General features: G+C 33.8%; 1 protein-coding gene across 2 annotated transcripts; it reads left to right on the top strand.

The window, feature by feature from the left end:
- The first annotated feature begins 4,278 nt into the window (after nucleotides 1-4,278).
- On the top strand, nucleotides 4,279-6,189 carry LOC122030156 (uncharacterized protein At4g18257-like). 2 transcript variants are annotated; one of them, XM_042589323.1, is made up of 4 exons: nucleotides 4,279-4,642; nucleotides 4,922-5,239; nucleotides 5,566-5,767; nucleotides 6,059-6,189. In XM_042589323.1, the coding sequence occupies exons 1-3, from the start codon at nucleotides 4,347-4,349 to the stop codon at nucleotides 5,765-5,767; spliced, it is 816 nt and encodes a 271-aa protein (XP_042445257.1). In that variant the 5' UTR covers nucleotides 4,279-4,346; the 3' UTR covers nucleotides 6,059-6,189. The 2 variants fall into 2 exon arrangements, with proteins under 2 accessions (XP_042445257.1, XP_042445256.1); XM_042589322.1 differs by having other exon boundaries at nucleotides 5,566-5,809.
- Nucleotides 6,190-18,625: the final 12,436 nt, after the last annotated feature.

Here is an 18,625-nt window from a genome sequence, read left to right as displayed (position 1 = left end):
TACCTTGATAGATAATATCGAGGTTATGATCCAGGGAGAGCCAATAGAAAGACCATCTTTATAAATAGATAGAATTGTTTGATTTTTTTTGGTTCTCTTATTTTATTATTTTTAAAATTTTACATATAAGGCTTATTTATTTTTATTCATGATAAAAATATCTAAAATCTTGCTAAGTACCCTATGGGTGTTACATTGGGTTCCAAGAATCTTGATCTGATTCTTAGAAAACAGCGAGTTGTTTTCAACAAATCCGGACTTGGATTTAAAACTAAAAGAAAATACAAAGCATATCTATCCCTAGTTAATAAAAAAAATAGAAATATAGTCCAAGCATGGGTCCCCAAGTCGAACTTAGTTAATCAAGTTGGACTTGAACTATATTGGGTCCCCAAGGATTAGATCTACTACCTTGATAGATAATATCGAGGTTATGATCCAGGGAGAGCCAATAGAAAGACCATCTTTATAAATAGATAGAATTGTTTGATTTTTTTTGGTTCTCTTATTTTATTATTTTTGAAATTTTACATATAAGGCCTATTTATTTTTATTCATGATAAAAATATCTAAAATCTTGCTAAGTACCCTATGGGTGTTACATTGGGTTCCAAGAATCTTGATCTGATTCTTAGAAAACAGCGAGTTGTTTTTAACAAATCCGGACTTGGATTTAAAACTAAAAGAAAATACAAAGCATATCTATCCCTAGTTAATAGAAAAAATAGAAATATAGTCCAAGCATAGGTCCCCAAGTCGAACTTAGTTAATCAAGTTGGACTTGAACTATATTGGGTCCCCAAGGATTAGATCTACTACCTTGATAGATAATATCGAGGTTATGATCCAGGGAGAGCCAATAGAAAGACCATCTTTATAAATAGATAGAATTGTTTGATTTTTTTATTATACATGTTTAGTTTTAGGATAGTTTAAGGACTTAGGTGTAATTTACACTTGTTCAGTTAAACGTAGGGGTTTTAAAAAAAATTAAATATATAATTTCCTTGAGTGGTTCTGCCTAAAAAGTGGTGGAAGATCCCATATCCAAGAAAGTTAAGTGTCTCGTCACGACCTGAGAACCAATCTTTGAAATACATATTTAATTGACTAATTATAAAATCTAAATTTAACTCAAATGTAAATTAATACTTAGAAATAACTTAAATTAAAGATAACAAATTCATAAAATTATTTAAGATTATCTGATTGATAGCTCAAAATCGGATGAGATGAATCAATAATATCAATCAAGTAAATTCAATTTAAAACAAATTAATTCAAATTTAATCGAATTGAAATCAACTTAAAATTTAATCAAATTAAAATCAACTTAAAAATATGTTAAAAAAAACTTTTAAAATTCTTTTAAGAAATTTTTTTTTGAAAATTATTTAAAAAATTATGTGAAAAATTATTTAAAAATCATTTGAAAATTATTTGAAAAATTATTAAAATAATTTTTAAAAATTATTTGAAAAATTATTTTAAAAGATTATTTTAAATATTTTAAAAATTATTTGAAAAATTATTTAAAAATCTTTTGAAATTTATTTGAAAAATTATTTAAAAATTCTTTGAAATTATTTGAAAAATCATTTAAAAAATATTTGAAAAATGGTTGAAAAATTAATTTTTTAAATATATATATATATATATATATTGCTAAAAAGAATTTTTTAAATTTCGTTGTCTTTTTCATATTTTCCTAAAAAGTTTTCAAATTTAGTTAAATATTTTTCAAAATAATTATTTAAAGAAGCTAAGTTTGTATTGAAAGAATTAAGTCTTTTCAAAGCACTTTCAAAATTAATTAAGAATTTTTTTAAAATATTTGTTGTTAAAATTTTAATTATTTTTGGTTCAAATTTTAGCTATCCTTTAGTGGGAGTTTAAAACTAATCAAAGTTAATATTTTTTTAATAAACCTTTCTCTACTTGGGTTCTTTTTTATTTATGTCAAAGGGGGAGAAAAAAAATCAAAGTTAATTTAAACATATTTAAATGTATAACATTTGTTCTAGGGGGAGCTTTGGAGTAAGTGTTTGTAATTAAATTTTTTTTTTCTTACTTATACTCCTATTTCTTGTTAGAAATTTTCATAATTATTGTTATGTTTTACTTAACTTTGAACTGTGTTACCATAATCAAAAGGGGAAGATTGTTGATGCGGGAAGCATCCGACGATCAAACCTATATTTTGATTATGTCAAAGGGTTCAAAGTTAAGATGTTTTGTTTATTAATATGTTGAATGAGTGTTGTAGGAAAAGTCCTAAGTGTACTTAGGCAAAAGTCCTAGTTGCGGTTAGGTAAGTGGAAAATCCTAAGGGGCGGTAACCCTAGGTCATAGGGGGTGGTAACCTTATGCGGAAAGCCTTGGCGGGTCGAGGTCTTCGAGCAAAAATCATAGGGGGCGGTAACCCTAGGTTGAAATCTTGGTGTCGCGAACCGGGTGGAAGACTGGACGGGTCGTGGACCGGACGTCCAGCATGAAGACCGGAAGACTCGAGCGTCGAGCAAAAGTCCAGTCTGTTTGGAGGGCCGAACTGTCAAAAGGTAAACTCTCCTGAGTGGAGTAGGTAAGGGCATGTTCCCCGGAAGAGGGAACAGTAGGCGTCGATTTGACCTAAGATTTCTGGTCGGAAATTTGAAATCAGAACCAGACAGTCAAGTGACTGTCAAATACTCTTTTATTATGTTTATTATGTGTTAAATTTGTGTTGCAGGGTATTTTGGGACTAACGTATTTTGCAGGTACTAAAATACAAAGTTTGCCTCGGATGAACAGCATCCGAGGCGCCTTTATGGAGCTTGGAGGCGCCTCTGGTGCAAAGTGAGCTGGCTGCGCAAAAGGAGCTGGAGGCGCCTCCATGGGATTTGGAGGCACCTTGGACTTCTGCTTGGAGGCACCTTGGAGTGTGATGGAGGCGCCTCAAGGCGGATAAACAGCAGCGACGCAAAGGCTTATCGCAACACAGGATCCGGGATATAATTTCACGTTTGAAGCGCCTCGGACATGCTTGGAGGCGCCTCAAGCAGGTTATTTAAGGAGGGTTCGAGCTGCAGTCCAGATAACCACCTTCCAAGCCATACTTACGCAACCAGTTGCTAACGAGAAGTTCCGACGAAGCTATAACTTGACGGCGACGACTCGGAGCCCTGATTCTAATATTTTTTATTGGTCGTTAGTAAATTTTATTACTGTTGATTGTACTTCATTTGTAAATATTTTAACGATATTATAATTGTTACCCAACGTAAACGCTCAACGAGCGTGGGTCTTGAAGTAGGAGTCATCACAGGTTCCGAACCAAGTATATACCTTGTGTTTGCGTTGTGTTCTTTTATATTTCCGCTACGTTAATTCTTGATCATTTTACGAATCCGAAATACGTGAAAGCCACGAACACTATTCACCCCCCTCCTTTTAGTGTAGTCTCGATCTAACAATTTCTTGTGTCATCTTATTGCTAGTTGTATCTTTTGTTCGATTTTTTATGTTTCTAAATTTATGCACACTTAGTCATAAAGTATTAAAAAGGTAGAGTATAATTTAATCTGATTGTTGATATTAAAACTCATATGAATATTTTTATATAAAATTGTATAATATATTAAATGACATCCTAAATTTTTTAAATTACTAAATCATGCTTGCTACTTTTAAAATTACTTTATGACTCTAACGTCCTCTATTTAATCAAATTTTGATATTAAAATTGAACCCATATAAAATTATTAATTTCATCGGTAATTGAATTTATTTATTTTTTAAAATAAAACTTTTTAATAAAATTTATTTGATTTAATAAAAAAATTTAATTTTTTTTTGTAATTTGATAAAAAATTATGTTAAATCTAAATTAATTGAAATATTCGATATATATTTTTTAAAATGAAGGTGTGAATAAATCAAATTGAAATTTTGAATAGTTTGATTAATTATTTGGGTTTAATCGAAGTTTTGTCCAGAAAGTTTGTGAGTATTTTGAAAAAAAAATGGTAGGAGGTGTGATTTGAATATTTTTTTTAAAAAAAAAAATTGACGTGACGCTTCAGTTTTACTAGTAGCTCATCGATGTATCCTGCGTGACAACTAAATCCTAATAGTTTGAAAAATACCCATTCTCTTATCAAGTCCGGGGTGTTTCAATTTAAACATAGTTGTCAAAGTATGAGTGTTTAAATAAAAATTTGTGATTATTGTTAGAAGATGGGCAACAAATGATTAAATTATGTGGGTTTAATTGAAATTGTCTCAATTGTTACTTGAAGATCGGCTCGGTTAGGGATCTCGCCGAGGCCGAACTCCTGGGGAAAGAGGTGGAAGAGAAGCGGAAGCAGATGGATCACATGGGGGGAGATCGCAAGGGGGGAGTGGAGGAAGAGAAGAGGAAGAAGCGCGTGGAATCGCTGGGATGGCTCACGGAGTCATCGGTGATGCCGAAGAAGCGCAAGTCCATCGAGGGCGTCGGAGCCGCCTCCATCGTCGAGCTCAAGGCGCAGCTCTACCGCTCCCAGGAGGAGGCACGCAAAGCCAAGGAGGCCGCCCCTGCCGAGTTCCTCCGGCCCAAAAAGAAGCCCCTTCCCTCCGATGTCTTCTCGCACAAGAACGCCGGCGTCGAGAACCGCGCCAACAAGTATCTCCTTCCCTTTCTCTCTTTTTTTCATTGTTTATCTAAGAAAAAAAAAAAAGTAATTTTAGGTTTTTGGTGAATTCTACCCCTAAGTTTCCTTCTCTACATTGCTTACAACTTGAATTTGTTTAATCGAGCAAATTAGTGTAGAGAATCTTATCATATTTTGGTGAATATTTGATTTTGTGACTGTGAATTGTAAGTTCCATCTCAGAGAAATTGATGATTTCTTCTCAAGAAACTAACTTGATTGTTCATTGTCTGCTCATCATGATAATTCAGAGATAAGCTGGAAATGAAGGCTATGAAAGATGGATCAGCTGTTTATGCAGCTTTAGAGAAGAAGGCTGAGCTATATGAAAAACTAGCTAGAGGAGAACTCCCAGATGAGGAAGACAAAGAGAGATATTGTGTAGATTTTTTCCACAAGACTCTCGAGCAAGACAATTCACAACCACCTGAAGAACATAGTACTCCTGCTGATCTGCCGCAACAAAAGGAAGATGCTCATACTGATGAAACCGTGTTATTTGCTAGACCATTTGGTCTTGGCCGCGCTGGCAGCACTGTAGATGGTGATGAACATAAACGGTTTGTGAGGTACGTCCACACTTAATTACCCAACCTTAAATGGTATCATTAAATTTTAGTAGCACCTGTTTGTTTGCGATTTATGAGTTTGAAAGTTGACAGGAAGCATATTTTGAAGTTGAAAAAAAAAATAGCTTGCAAATGTTTTCATTGACAATATTGCGTTAAACAGCATCACATTGCCTTGTTTCTTTGCTCTCTGGCTTTAGAATTTAGGTTGGACAAGCAGCAGATGCACTGTATTTTAGTGAAGCATTGATATGTGATATATTTGGATTGGATACACTCTTGATGTTTCTACTGGATTCCTGATTACATTGCTTGAATATCTTTAGGGAAGTTCATGAGGAAGTTAGTCAGGCAAGGCAAAAGGCAACAATGCTGAAGTTGCGCCGGCAGGAGCAGGAAGCTTCTCGACGCGAAAAACTGAAGCAGGCGTATCTCAAGAAACGGCTGGAACAATTGACCTCTGCAAAACAAATGGCTTCAAGCGAGAATTGCACACAGACTGTGAACAGTGAGGCTTCACAGAAATAGGTGAATGCAAGTCCATTGGGCTTGATTATATACATTATGAAGGTATATAACCAACATTCGGCCTGTACTTGGTTGATTCGAGGAAAGTTTAGTTTAACAAGATCTTTTAGAATGATGTGTAGCTTCTCAATTTTTAACACGTTGAGAATAAACATTTCAAATATTGTTTAACAAAATCTTTCAGAATGATGTGTAGTTTCCCAAATTTTAACATGCTGAGATTAATGATGTTGAAAGAAAAAAGGTAATGATGGTTTTATCACATCCTGTTACATACTTGGTTCTTTACAGGGTGGCAAAGCCAAAGAGGCGCAAGAAGTTTGACGATCTAAAACTGTACTCTTTCCTTGAAGAGCTCAAGTCTAACAAAACTCATAGATATGAGTTTTGCGGGACCATTGTTGGACGTGTGGTGGAATTTAGGCAAGTACTATTTTTTCCTTTTCTAAATTTCACCTTCTGTCTGATTGTTGTTGGAGTTTATTATGTGGTGTATTGTTTTAGTTTATGTATTTCCTTTTGCTTCAGCGCTGAGCAACTTGGGAGTCCATTTATCCAGCAAAAGTTAGAGACTTGTAGTATCTACGAGGAGAAGACATCGGTTTTCATTGAAGTACTTCTACATGCTTCTTCATTAATGACTGATTTAATGGGAATTATGTTATTCAGAAGATACAAACAACTACCAAACTCGTCTCTAACTGCTTCTCTGATTCCCATTTCATAAATTCTTCGTGTGCAAGTATTTTCAAGACACCACCTGTTTGACAATGCTTTCTCATTTGCTGAACAGAGGAAAGATACAAACAACTACCAAACTAATAAGCTTGTTGTCAGTGTCTTAGCTTAGAGTCTTCAGATATATGGCTGTTGCAATATCCAAAAGGTTCTCTTTCTTTTAACTATCCTTATTGCTTTTGCTTCATGTCATGCACTTCACTTGTTTCAGAACTGTAATTCAGTCTTGCACCTTGTTGAAATTCTGTGGTGTTCATGAAATTTTCAGATGGTTTCAGACAAGGAACTTAATGAATCTATATGTAGAAGCAGATGAGTGAAACTATCCCTACTATGCTTCTGTGCGTTGCAGGTTTTTATCGAATAAAATGTGTCGAGAATTCTCATTCAACTCGGCACAGGTTTTGCTAAGTCTGAATGTCTGCAAAGGGAAAACAAACTAAGGAAATAGAATATGTGTTCACTTATTTGGTGAAGAACCGAAAAAAATATATCTATAGTTCTTAGCATGGTTTTAGAGATATTATCTAGGACTTGGCCCTTTTCTGTTGTTCATTCTACATAATTATCAAATATTGCTAGCCTAATTCTGGACTTTATGATCAAGGTACTTCATCATTCTTCATGCTTTTATTTTTCGACATGTATTTCTCAATTTGTCGCGGAGGGACTTGCTATTCCTAGCCTATTGTTTGTCTAGTATCATCTCCTGCACCTACATAGATAGTAACTCGAGTCTCTTTTGCACAAGCTTACTGCAGACATAGTTGTCTAAAGCGCATGAAGCTCTCGCTTAAGTGCAAAGTGTAGTGAGATGTAAGCCTTATGCTTCTAAGACCATGGAAGCGCGCGAGGTATCGGAGGTGCAGCTAAGTTTTTGTTGTGTTTTGTTTCTCTTTAAAGTCCTAATCAATACATTGATTCATTTTCACCGTGGGATTTTCTGCCTCTCGTGACTCTTGAAGTGTCTACTGTCTACTCAATTGGTAAGATTTTATGTTTTAACATTTTCTTTCTCGATTTTTTTTGTATTTTTCGAAGTTGGTGCCGCCGGAAGCGTTAAGTGTATGCCTCCAGTGGCATTGGATGCGTCGCGATGCCCTTGCCATAACAGATGGTTGTGGGCATCTCAATATATTGTCGGACGTGTTGCGTTGTCTGTGGCTACTAGAGGCTTCACTTTTTTAAGATTTATAATTAATTATTAATTAATTAATTAAAACAACTCTTAAATAGGGATAATTTAAATGGATTTTATAAATTTTAATTAAATAATTCTAATAAAATATATAAAAAATATATTTAAAATAATTTTTTAATAAATTTTATTAATCCAAATTTTATATTTAAAATATTTTTTTAATAAATATTATTACTTTGTTATATTCAGATTTTTGATAATTTAATATTTAAAATTAAAAAATCTAATAAATATTATTAATTTATATAAATCATACTTATATTCTAATAATTTATATATAAAATAAAAAATCTAATAAATATTATTAATTAATATAAATCATAATTACATTATAAATAATTTTTTAAAATTTCTAATAAATTTTATTAATTAATTTATATTTTAATAATTTTATATTTAAAATTTAAAAATTTTAATAAATATTATTAATTCCTATAAATCATATTTATATTCTTATAATTTATATTTAAAATTAAAAAATTCTAATAAATTTCATTTATTAATTTATATTTTAATAATTTTATTTTAAAAATTAAAAAATAAATAAATATTATTAATCCGTATAAATCATATTTATATTCTAATAAATTATATTTAAAATTTTAAAAATTCTAATAAATTTTATTAACTCAAGATTTTTTATTTATAATTTAAAATATAAAATTTTAAAAATTTCAATAAATTTTATTAATTTATATAATCAGATTTATATTTATAATTTTATATTTAACAATAATTTTTTTAAATAAAATTTTAAATTATATAAATCATATTTATATTCTGTCATTTTGATAACTTTTTTTTTTTTTTCACTTTTATATATTTTTATTTATTCGTTTCAATGGTCTTAAATTTTAATCATGTCAAATAAAATAATTCCATCATCGAAAGGATATTATTTGGAGTTATGCAATATATTTAGATCCTAAAAATTGAAATATAGTCGGTTGTATTTTTTGTGAAAAAGTAACAAATGAAGGAATTTATCGACACAAGCTATATTTATTTGAAGGCAATAGAAATGAAAAAAGCTTGTCCAAAACGTCCTAAGCATGTCAAAGAAAAAAATTAGAGAGTTCATGTAAAAAAAGAGTAATTTGAAGAATCAAATAGATATTTAAAATTTTAAAAATTCTAATAAATTTTATTAATTCAAGATTTTTTATTTATAATTTAAAATATAAAATTTTAAAAATTTCAATAAATTTTATTAATTTATATAATCAGATTTATATTTATAATTTTATATTTAACAATAATTTTTTTAAATAAAATTTTAAATTATATAAATCATATTTATATTCTGTCATTTTGATAACTTTTTTTTTTTTTCACTTTTATATATTTTTATTTATTCGTTTCAATGGTCTTAAATTTTAATCATGTCAAATAAAATAATTCCATCATCGAAAGGATATTATTTGGAGTTATGCAATATATTTAGATCCTAAAAATTGAAATATAGTCGGTTGTATTTTTTGTGAAAAAGTAACAAATGAAGGAATTTATCGACACAAGCTATATTTATTTGAAGGCAATAGAAATGAAAAAAGCTTGTCCAAAACGTCCTAAGCATGTCAAAGAAAAAAATTAGAGAGTTCATGTAAAAAAAGAATAATTTGAAGAATCAAATAGATGATATTTTTCATTCTGATAATCTTGATGATTTAGAAGATTTAGAAGAACATGAAGATGATCTTCAAAATAAAGTGAAAGGAAAATGATCAATATCCGATTCAAGCATCCATCCTATACTCTAAAATAAAAAGTGTAAATAAATTAGACTTATTAATCTTTAATTTATGAAAGATGTCGATGAAATTGTTAAAAAAAGATGTGCAGAAAATAGAGGACAATTTCATGAAAATAAAAAAAGTTAAGGGATATTGCGGTTGAGAAATTTACTAGATGAATATATGATGTTGAATTCCTTTCAATGTCGTTAAATATGATTCTTTTGAGTCTTGTATTGAAACTATTAGGCAATTTGGATCGGGGATGAAGCCTCCATCATATCATGAAGTCAGGGTTTAGAATTTGATGAAAAATAAAATAGAGGACAATTTGATGAAAATAAAAAAAAAAGTTAAGGGATATTGCAGTTGAGAAATTTACTAGATGGATATATGATGATGGAATTCCTTTCAATGTCGTTAAATATGATTCTTTTGAGTCTTGTATTGAAGCTATTAGGCAATTTGGATCGGGGATGAAGCCTCTATCATATCATGAAGTCAGGGTTAAGTATCTAAAGAAGGAGTTGGCAAATACAAACTCGCTTTTCAAATCCCACAAAGAAGATCATGCTAAGTTTGGGTGCATAATCATGGTAGATGGGTGGACGGATAAAAAGGATAGGACTTTTATACATTTTTTGATAAATTGTTTTAAAGGAAGTGTATTTATTCAATCAGCTGATGCTTCAGGTTATTCTCACACAGCTGACAAGATGTTTGAGTTACTTTCTAAATCTGTGTATCGCATTGGAGAAAAAAATATGATTCATGTTGTAACAGATAATGCAAGTTGCAATATCAGTGCAAGTAATATTTTAAATTTATGTTACTTTTAATTAAGAATTGGATCATATTTTAAATTTTCTAACTAAATTTACTTTGTTTTTCTAGGTTGTCTTTTGGAAGACCGATTTTCACACTTATATTGGACTCCTTATGCAGCTCATTGTTTAAATTTTTTTGCTCGAGGATATATTTAAAATTCCACATCTCAAAAAATTACATGAATGAGCGTTGATGGTGAATGACTATATTTATAATATACCACAAGTATTGAACGTTATGAATCAATTGGAAAAATCCAAGAAAGTAGGACTTTTTGGTTTGCCATTGACTATCAGGTAAAGAACTTCAAAATCATCAAGTAAATTCATAAATAATATATTATGCATTAACAATATTCTAGTAATAAAATTAATTTTATATGTTTTAATGTTTCAAGTTGATTGGTCATCATCTTATGGTGCATCAACACCTGAATTAAAAATATTTGTAATGAAGATTTTGAACCTCACATGCTCTTCTTCAGGCTGTGAACGTAATTGAAGTGTTTTGGAATATGTAAGTTCGAATTTTTTTAATCTAATTAAAAATTATATTATGGACTTAACTTTTTTTTTTACTTTTTTATTCTTCTTGTATATACATTCTAAGAAAAGAAATATATGGTCTCAACAATGATTGAATGATTTGGTATATATCAAGTACAATAGAGTTTTGAGAAGAAGATATGACACGCGAGATAAGATTCATCCTATTATTTTGTCAGAGAGATAGATGATAGTAATGAATGGTTATTGGGAACATTGGATGATAGTGATAAAGACAATGATAATGATTTTGTCTATGAAGGTGAAGATTTACATTGGAGTGATGTAGCACGAGCATCTGGGTTTGATGAAAGTGCATATGACTTTCGATCTCAAAATGCGTCTTCTTCAAAAGGGGCATCATCATTTGCATCAGCAAAAAGAAAGCAATCTTCAGCTCAAACTAGTCTTGTAAATGAAGAAGAGATTAACCTTGATGACAAAACTGAAAAAGAAGATACTAATGGATACAAATCAAGTGATGGAGTTAATGATGTAGATTTGGACAATGAAGATGAAGAAGAAGATTACTTTGATATTTGCTACTTCATCTATCACATTTTCAAAGACTTTTGATTTATTTTTAATTTTTTAAATAATCTACTACTTTTTTCGTAAAGTGTGTGCTTTGCATTGTGCTTTAAGTCCCAAAACTCTTGAGTACTTTTTTGTGTCTCGCGCTCTTGGCAACTATGATTGCAAAAGACCAAGATCTTGCGGTTCTCCTAGCATTTTGATGCAACACAAGTGGAGATTAAGGGTTGGGTGGTTTGAGAAGTAGAAATTTAGAATGAAGTGGTAAAGGAATTGTAGAAACTTAGGTATCACACCTAATGATTCCTAGACATCACACCATAAGGAGTTTGTATAAAGAAATGTAGAAACTTAGGTATCATGTCTAAGAGTTCTTAGGCATCACACCATAGGGAGATTGTACCACACAACCAAAGAAAACTCTTAGAACTTTGATATCTATTCCATATTTCAACATTACAGCAGTACACATATTTATACTAGAACTCAACTCAAGCAACATAAATGCTAGTAGATAGACTTATTGAAAACACAAAAGACTCATAAAAACACATAGGAAACTTACAAGACTCTTAAATATGCTAAAAATTTTCAAGCATGGGAAATTAAAGCATATTGGAATTGTTGGTCATTTAATGCTAACTTGTAACTTTAACCGTTAAGAATCGATGAACTTTATATCATTTCCCAAGCATATTTATCATCTTTCAAGCATGCCAAATTTATAATGGAGTTTTAGAATTTTTATTTTTATGCTTATAGACTTTTAATGGAGTTTGTCACTTGTCTCCATCAACCATCCTTGGGTGAGAAAACACGTCTCTAGCAAGTTAAAAGCGTGGAATCTTTCATAAAGATTGCATTCAGAAAGACGTCATGTCCTCCATTTGATAAGATACTTTGATAATCGCTTCCTTTTTCAAACACAATATGATGATCAATTACATTTTCAATGCCGCCTTTTACTGTTTAAATTGATGGCAAACTAGAATTATGTTAATTACTTGCCATAACATTTTCATATCCAAAATATAAAGTAAGATCCTCAATGTTGAAGATATTGCTAATACCCATGTCTGCTGGTAGAGTAGATAGTTGCGAACTTGATACAAAATCAAAAGTATGCTGAATTTTATGCATTGGTGGAAGCTCAATAAATAATTCTTTTAGAGCCACATTAGAAAAGTTATTTAATAATATACTGACTTCCAGAGGAAATAAGAAAGTTTCAGGAGCAGACACTTTTTTAACTTCTTTGATTTTAAGAGCATATATAGTAGAACTTTTTTTTTACTCTACCGCTATTACTAGCATTCTTTGGCTTCTCTTACTTGTATTTCTTCATTTAAGCAGCCTCTATTAGTTTCAATAGTACTTTCTTGTTATTGAACATAAAAGTGTATGTGTTTTCCTTGCCATAATGAAGCACATCTCGATCATATAGCCAAGGTCCCCCAAGAAGTATATAAGTTACTTTTATAGGAATAATATCACACCAAATAGATGTTGGGACCTTGATCATCGATTGGGGGGTGGGGGTGAATAGATAGTCATCCACTTTGTTCGCTTTCCTACACTTGTTAGCGCAGCGAAATACAAATAAACACAAGTTATACAAAAGCTAATTATTAGAACACTATAAATAAAGCAATAAAACCACTAACACGTTGATGTAATGTGGTTTGGAGATGATGCTATACTCTATGGTTGTTCGTAAGGTGGACGATCCCGCAATCCCTTAGTGGATCAGTCCCCAGAACTCCGACAAGCTCAATCCTCGTCGGTGGAGAAATCTCACCACAACCTCAATTAAGACTCTTGGATTGCTCTGTGCTTTTGAGACTCGATTAGGGGTTAACCATCTCTAATTTTGTCAACTAAGTCTGTCACCCTGAGCTCCATTATATATAGTTCAGGAGGAAACACCCAAGCTGTGTTTCTACCACCAGTTGACTGTTATACTTATCAGTTGACTGATCTTCATGTAATTCAATCTTTACAATCCAATGGCTCGATACTAGTCGACTGCTCACCATGGACCAGTCGATTGCTTTACATGGACTGAGCGAACATAGCCCTCTGTTCCCTCCCCAGTCAACTAGTAACTCTAGAACCACAAACCCTGAAATTTCATTCCGAGTTTACTAGTTTTCAGCCACGAGTTAATTGGAACATATACTAGTCAATTGGTAAACCTAACTAAGGATTTTACCCATGAGTACAATCACTCATTATTCGTCCTTGCCTGCACAACCTTGACCTTTACTTCTAGCTATCTTTCATCAGCCTTATGTCCCTCAGATGCTTCCTTCGGCCTTGTCCTTATTGTTGGGTCTTCCTTTGTCAAGAGGCTCCTCACCTTCGGGTCTTCATCTTTGCCAAGAAGCCCCTTGCTCCCGGGGTTTCATCCTTGTCAAGTCACACTTGGACTTGTTGGGTTTTTCGGGCCGCGAAAACCGCTTTTCGCGTCGCGGAAACCCCGAATCGCCCAAGCCACGGATCTCGTGTAAGGTAAAACCGAACGAAAATACGAGTACGAGTTTGAAAACTTTAATCTACAGTAGATCTACATAAGGATAAACCATTTATACCTTTGATGTGATGCCCTTCGCGTTCCCGCTCGTCCAAATGATGCCGGATCTCAAGACCGTCAAGCGCCGGTCCTCTAGAAGTATCCACACGGACACACTAGATGGAGATGACCAAAAACCAAGGTGTGCTAGCACCTATGTGGTTCGGCCAAGGGAGGAGAGGAAGAGGGAGAGCTTGAGAGGGAGAAGGAGGAAGATGCACACAAGTGAATGAAAAATGAATTTTTTCACCCAAAAACCAAGTGGCCGGCCACATTTCAAAATTCACATTAATTGCATTAATTGCAATTAATATGAAACCATAAAATCACATTAATTGCATTAATTGCAATTAATATGAAACCATTAAGAGAGTGGCTTTGTTACTTCCATGAGGTGACACCCATGATGATGTGGAACATCATTATTGTTCCACCTAATGCCAACTCACCAATGAGGTGGCAAAAAGGTCAAGTCAAAATTGACCTTTGGTCTTCCTTCTCAAGTCAAGTCAAACTTGACTCAATCTCTACCATGGTGGATCTAATCCAACCATTTGATTCGAGCCAACTTAATATAATGAATCTAATTCATTAAATTAAATTGATTGAATGAGTCAAAATCTAAATTAGACTCATTTAACACATGAATCAACTTGAGTCGAACTCAAGTTAGCCCAATTAGGATTACTCTTAATCCAATTTGATTCATCAAATGAATCTAATCCTCTTGGTTCATCATATGAACCTAATCTCCACCTAATTGTCCTAAGTGTGTGACCCTATAGGTTCTTGTAACGTTGGCAATGCCCTAAACCCATTTAGGAGCATAAGTAATGAGCGGTATCTAGCAACACATCATTACTACCCAAGTTACAAGAATGTCGAGATCCGACATCACCTTGTGACTACCAATTGTGACTACTCACAAAATAATGACAAGTGTCCTTCTATCCTAGACATCTAGATTGATCAATATGAGGCATAGACCGTGTTATCCTCTAATCAATCTAAATCTTGAACTCCAAGTTAGACTCACTCGATCAAATGAGCTCAACATCTAATGTTGACTCATTTGGACATGGCCATGCGCTTAGTGGTCTCACTCTATCAAGAATAGCGATGTCGCTCCCGTCATATGGGAGGGATAGATCCCATCTACATCACTCACATCCCTCTGCATAATTCGTTACATACCCAGTAATCGCCTTTATAGTCCACCCAGTTACGGGTGACGTTTGACGAAACTAAAGTACATAACTCCTTATGTAGGGATCCATGGTGACTTCAGGTCTAAGGACTAATAGTCATACTAATAGCCACATGAGAAAGTATATGACACTCATATAACGATCCATGATACTTTCTCATGGCGGGTCATTCAATATACATTCTCTAATGCATACCCATGTGTCAGCTTGATATCTCTATATCCATGACTTGTGAGATCAAGTCATCGAGCTGACCTACATGCTAGTCTTATTGTATTAACATTGTCCCTGAATGCTAATACTCGACTAGAAATGATTTAGAGTAGTGTTCCCTATATCATCTCACTATCGATTCAACTAATCGATTGATATAGGTATGAACCTTCTACTCAAGGACGCTATTATACTTAGTTTATTTGGCACTAATATAAATAAGTATAATAACCAAACAAATGCCTTTATTAATATACAAGAATATAATATACATGAGTCCATACAATCATCAAATGATTGGCTCTAGGGCTCTAACTAACAATCTCCCACTAGCACTAGTGCCAATCAGTATAGGCTCTAAGGCCTAAAGACCTAGTGTGACCATCATGCTTCCTCTGTGCCAAAGCCTTGGTCAAGGGATCTGCGATGTTAGCCTCTGTAGGTACTCTGCAAATCTTCACATCTCCTCTATCGATAATCTCTCGAATGAGATGGAAGCGCCGTAGTATGTGCTTGGTCCACTGGTGTGAGCGAGGTTCCTTCGCCTGTGCTATAGCTCCATTGTTGTCACAATAGAGCTCAACTGGGTCAGCGATGCTAGGAACCACCCCAAGTTCAGTGATGAACTTGCGGATCCAAACTGCCTCCTTTGCTGCCTCTGATGCAGCAATATACTCGGCTTCTGTTGTAGAATCAGCTACTGTATCCTGCTTCGAACTCTTCCAGCTGACAGCACCACCATTAATGCAAAATATGGAAGCTGGCATCACTGTAACCCTTTACAGTTAGCTCATCATTGCCTCCATATATCAAGAAATATTCTTTAGTCCTTCGTAAGTACTTAAGAATATTCTTGACCGCTATCCAGTGACTTTCACCTGGATCTGACTGGTATCTGCTCGTCATGCTCAAAGCATACGAGACATCAGGTCGAGTACACAGCATGGCGTACATGATCGATCCTATGGCTGAGGCATAAGGGATCTGATCCATGCGGTCTCTCTCCTCTCTAGAAGAGGGACCTTGAGTCTTTGAAAGACTCACGCCATGTGACATCGGCAGAAATCCCTTCTTGGAGTTCTGCATGGCAAACCGAAGAAGTATCTTGTCAATATATGTACTCTGACTTAGGCCAAGCAATCTCTTAGATCTATCTCTATAGATCTGTATCCCAAGAATGCGAGATGCCTCGCCTAAGTCCTTCATTGAGAAGCAACTCCCTAGCCATGTCTTGACAGACTGAAGCATAGGGATGTCCTTCCCAATGAGTAGTATGTCATCCACATACAGTATGAGGAAGACAACTATGCCCCCTACAACCTTCTTGTAGACACAAGGCTCATCTTCGTTCTTGATGAAACCAAACTGTTTGATCGCATCATCGAATCGAAGATTCCAGCTCCGAGAAGCTTGCTTTAGTCCATAAATGGACCTATGCAGCTTGCATACTCTACTAGTATGCTGTGGATCTACAAAACCCTCAGGTTGTGTCATGTACACATCTTCGAGTAGGTTTCCATTCAAAAATACGATTTTGACATCCATCTGCCATATCTCATAGTCATGGTAGGCTGCAATAGCAAGCATGATCCGAATGGACTTAAACATCGCTACTGGAGAAAAGGTCTCATCATAGTCAATACCATGAATCTGCTTGAAACCTTTAGCTACCAAGCGACCCTTATAGATAAGTCCATCCATGTCAGTCTTTCTCTTAAAGACCCACTTGCACCCAATGGGTTTTACCCCTTCAGGTGGATCAACCAAAGTCCATACTTGGTTGGTGTACATGGATTCTATCTCGGATCTCATGGCTTCTAGCCATTTCTCATAATCTGGTCTCATCACAGCTTCTTGATAGGTGGTAGGCTCATCCTCTATGAGCACAATGTCATTATGGTCAGACAAGAGAAATGAGTATCTCTCAGGCTGACGACGTACCCTATCAGACCTGCGAAGAGGTATGTCTACTTGAACTGGTTGTTGTTCCTCAACTCCTTGTGGAACAACATCATCCACAACACTTTGTGGTTCCAGTTCAATTTCCATCGAGGCATCAGTGCTATTGTTCGCATCTTGAACTTCTTCAAGATCGAACGTGCTCCCACTAGTCTTTCTAGAAACAAAATCCCTTTCTAGAAAGACCCCAGTCTTTGCCACAACTACCTTGTGCTGACTGGGAATGTAGAAGTAATATCCCTTAGTTTCCTTGGGATATCCGATGAAATAACACTTGTCGGATTTGTTGGAATGTATACTGAAAGCCTAAGCTTTGTAAACATTTATTATAAATAAAGAATCACATTTGGTCTAATTGTCTACATTTGCTTGTAGTTGTTCATTTAATTTATATTATAGATAACATAGTATGTGGTGTCACATACAGAAGATGATGTTATCAGTACCTTATAAATTATAAACAGTAGCTCACGACCAATATGGAAAAGGAACAAACCATTAGAAGGTCGTAGTGTAATTAGGTATTAGTTTATCTTGACTATATAATTACACTAGTACACTCAGAGTGTATTGAGTAGGACCATTTGAGGTCGTTTCTTTTATACTGACTTTATAAAGGAACAAAGACCTCAGTTATTATGGAAGTATGTGCTCTTAATCCTAATATAATAACAAGCACATATATTTGATATTTATTTCTTTAATTTATCAATGGGTGAGATTTAGTTCGTTGAATCAATAAACCCGATAAATTGGGAAATGGTATTACTTATAGTGTGTGTTGTTGATTATAGAAGGAAACTGTGTCCTAGAGATACTAGGTTGATAATGTCCTCAAGAGGAGCTCATAAAGATTGTCATGTTAAACCCTGCAGGTGGACTTAGTCCGACATGACAATAAGGTTGAGTGGTACTACTCTTGGACTTAGATATTAATTAAATGAGTTGTCAGTAACTCACTTAATTAGTGGACATTCGATATCTTAAACACAGGGAGACTAACACACTCATAATAAGAAGGAGCCCAAAAATATAATTTGGGATTGGTGCGCTAGTTCAATGATAGTTCTCTAGTGGAATGAATTATCATTGATAAAATTAAGTTGTGTGTTCGGGGCGAACATGGGATGCTTAATTTTATCGGGAGACCAAAACCAATTCCTCCTCTCGGTCCCTATCGTAGCCTCTTATTTATAGAGTTCTATACCCACCTATACCCACCTTCTATACCCACCAATAAGGGGCCGGCCAAGCTAGCTTGGGAACCAAGCTAGGGTAGGGACAGCCAAATAAAATTAAAAAGAAATTTAATTTTAATTTTTATTAT

Source organism: Zingiber officinale, chromosome 10B (genome assembly GCF_018446385.1).
Source record: "Zingiber officinale cultivar Zhangliang chromosome 10B, Zo_v1.1, whole genome shotgun sequence".
Lineage (NCBI taxonomy): Eukaryota > Viridiplantae > Streptophyta > Magnoliopsida > Zingiberales > Zingiberaceae > Zingiber > Zingiber officinale.
Note: the sequence above shows the minus strand (reverse complement) of the source record. Positions and strands in the feature narration are given on the sequence as shown.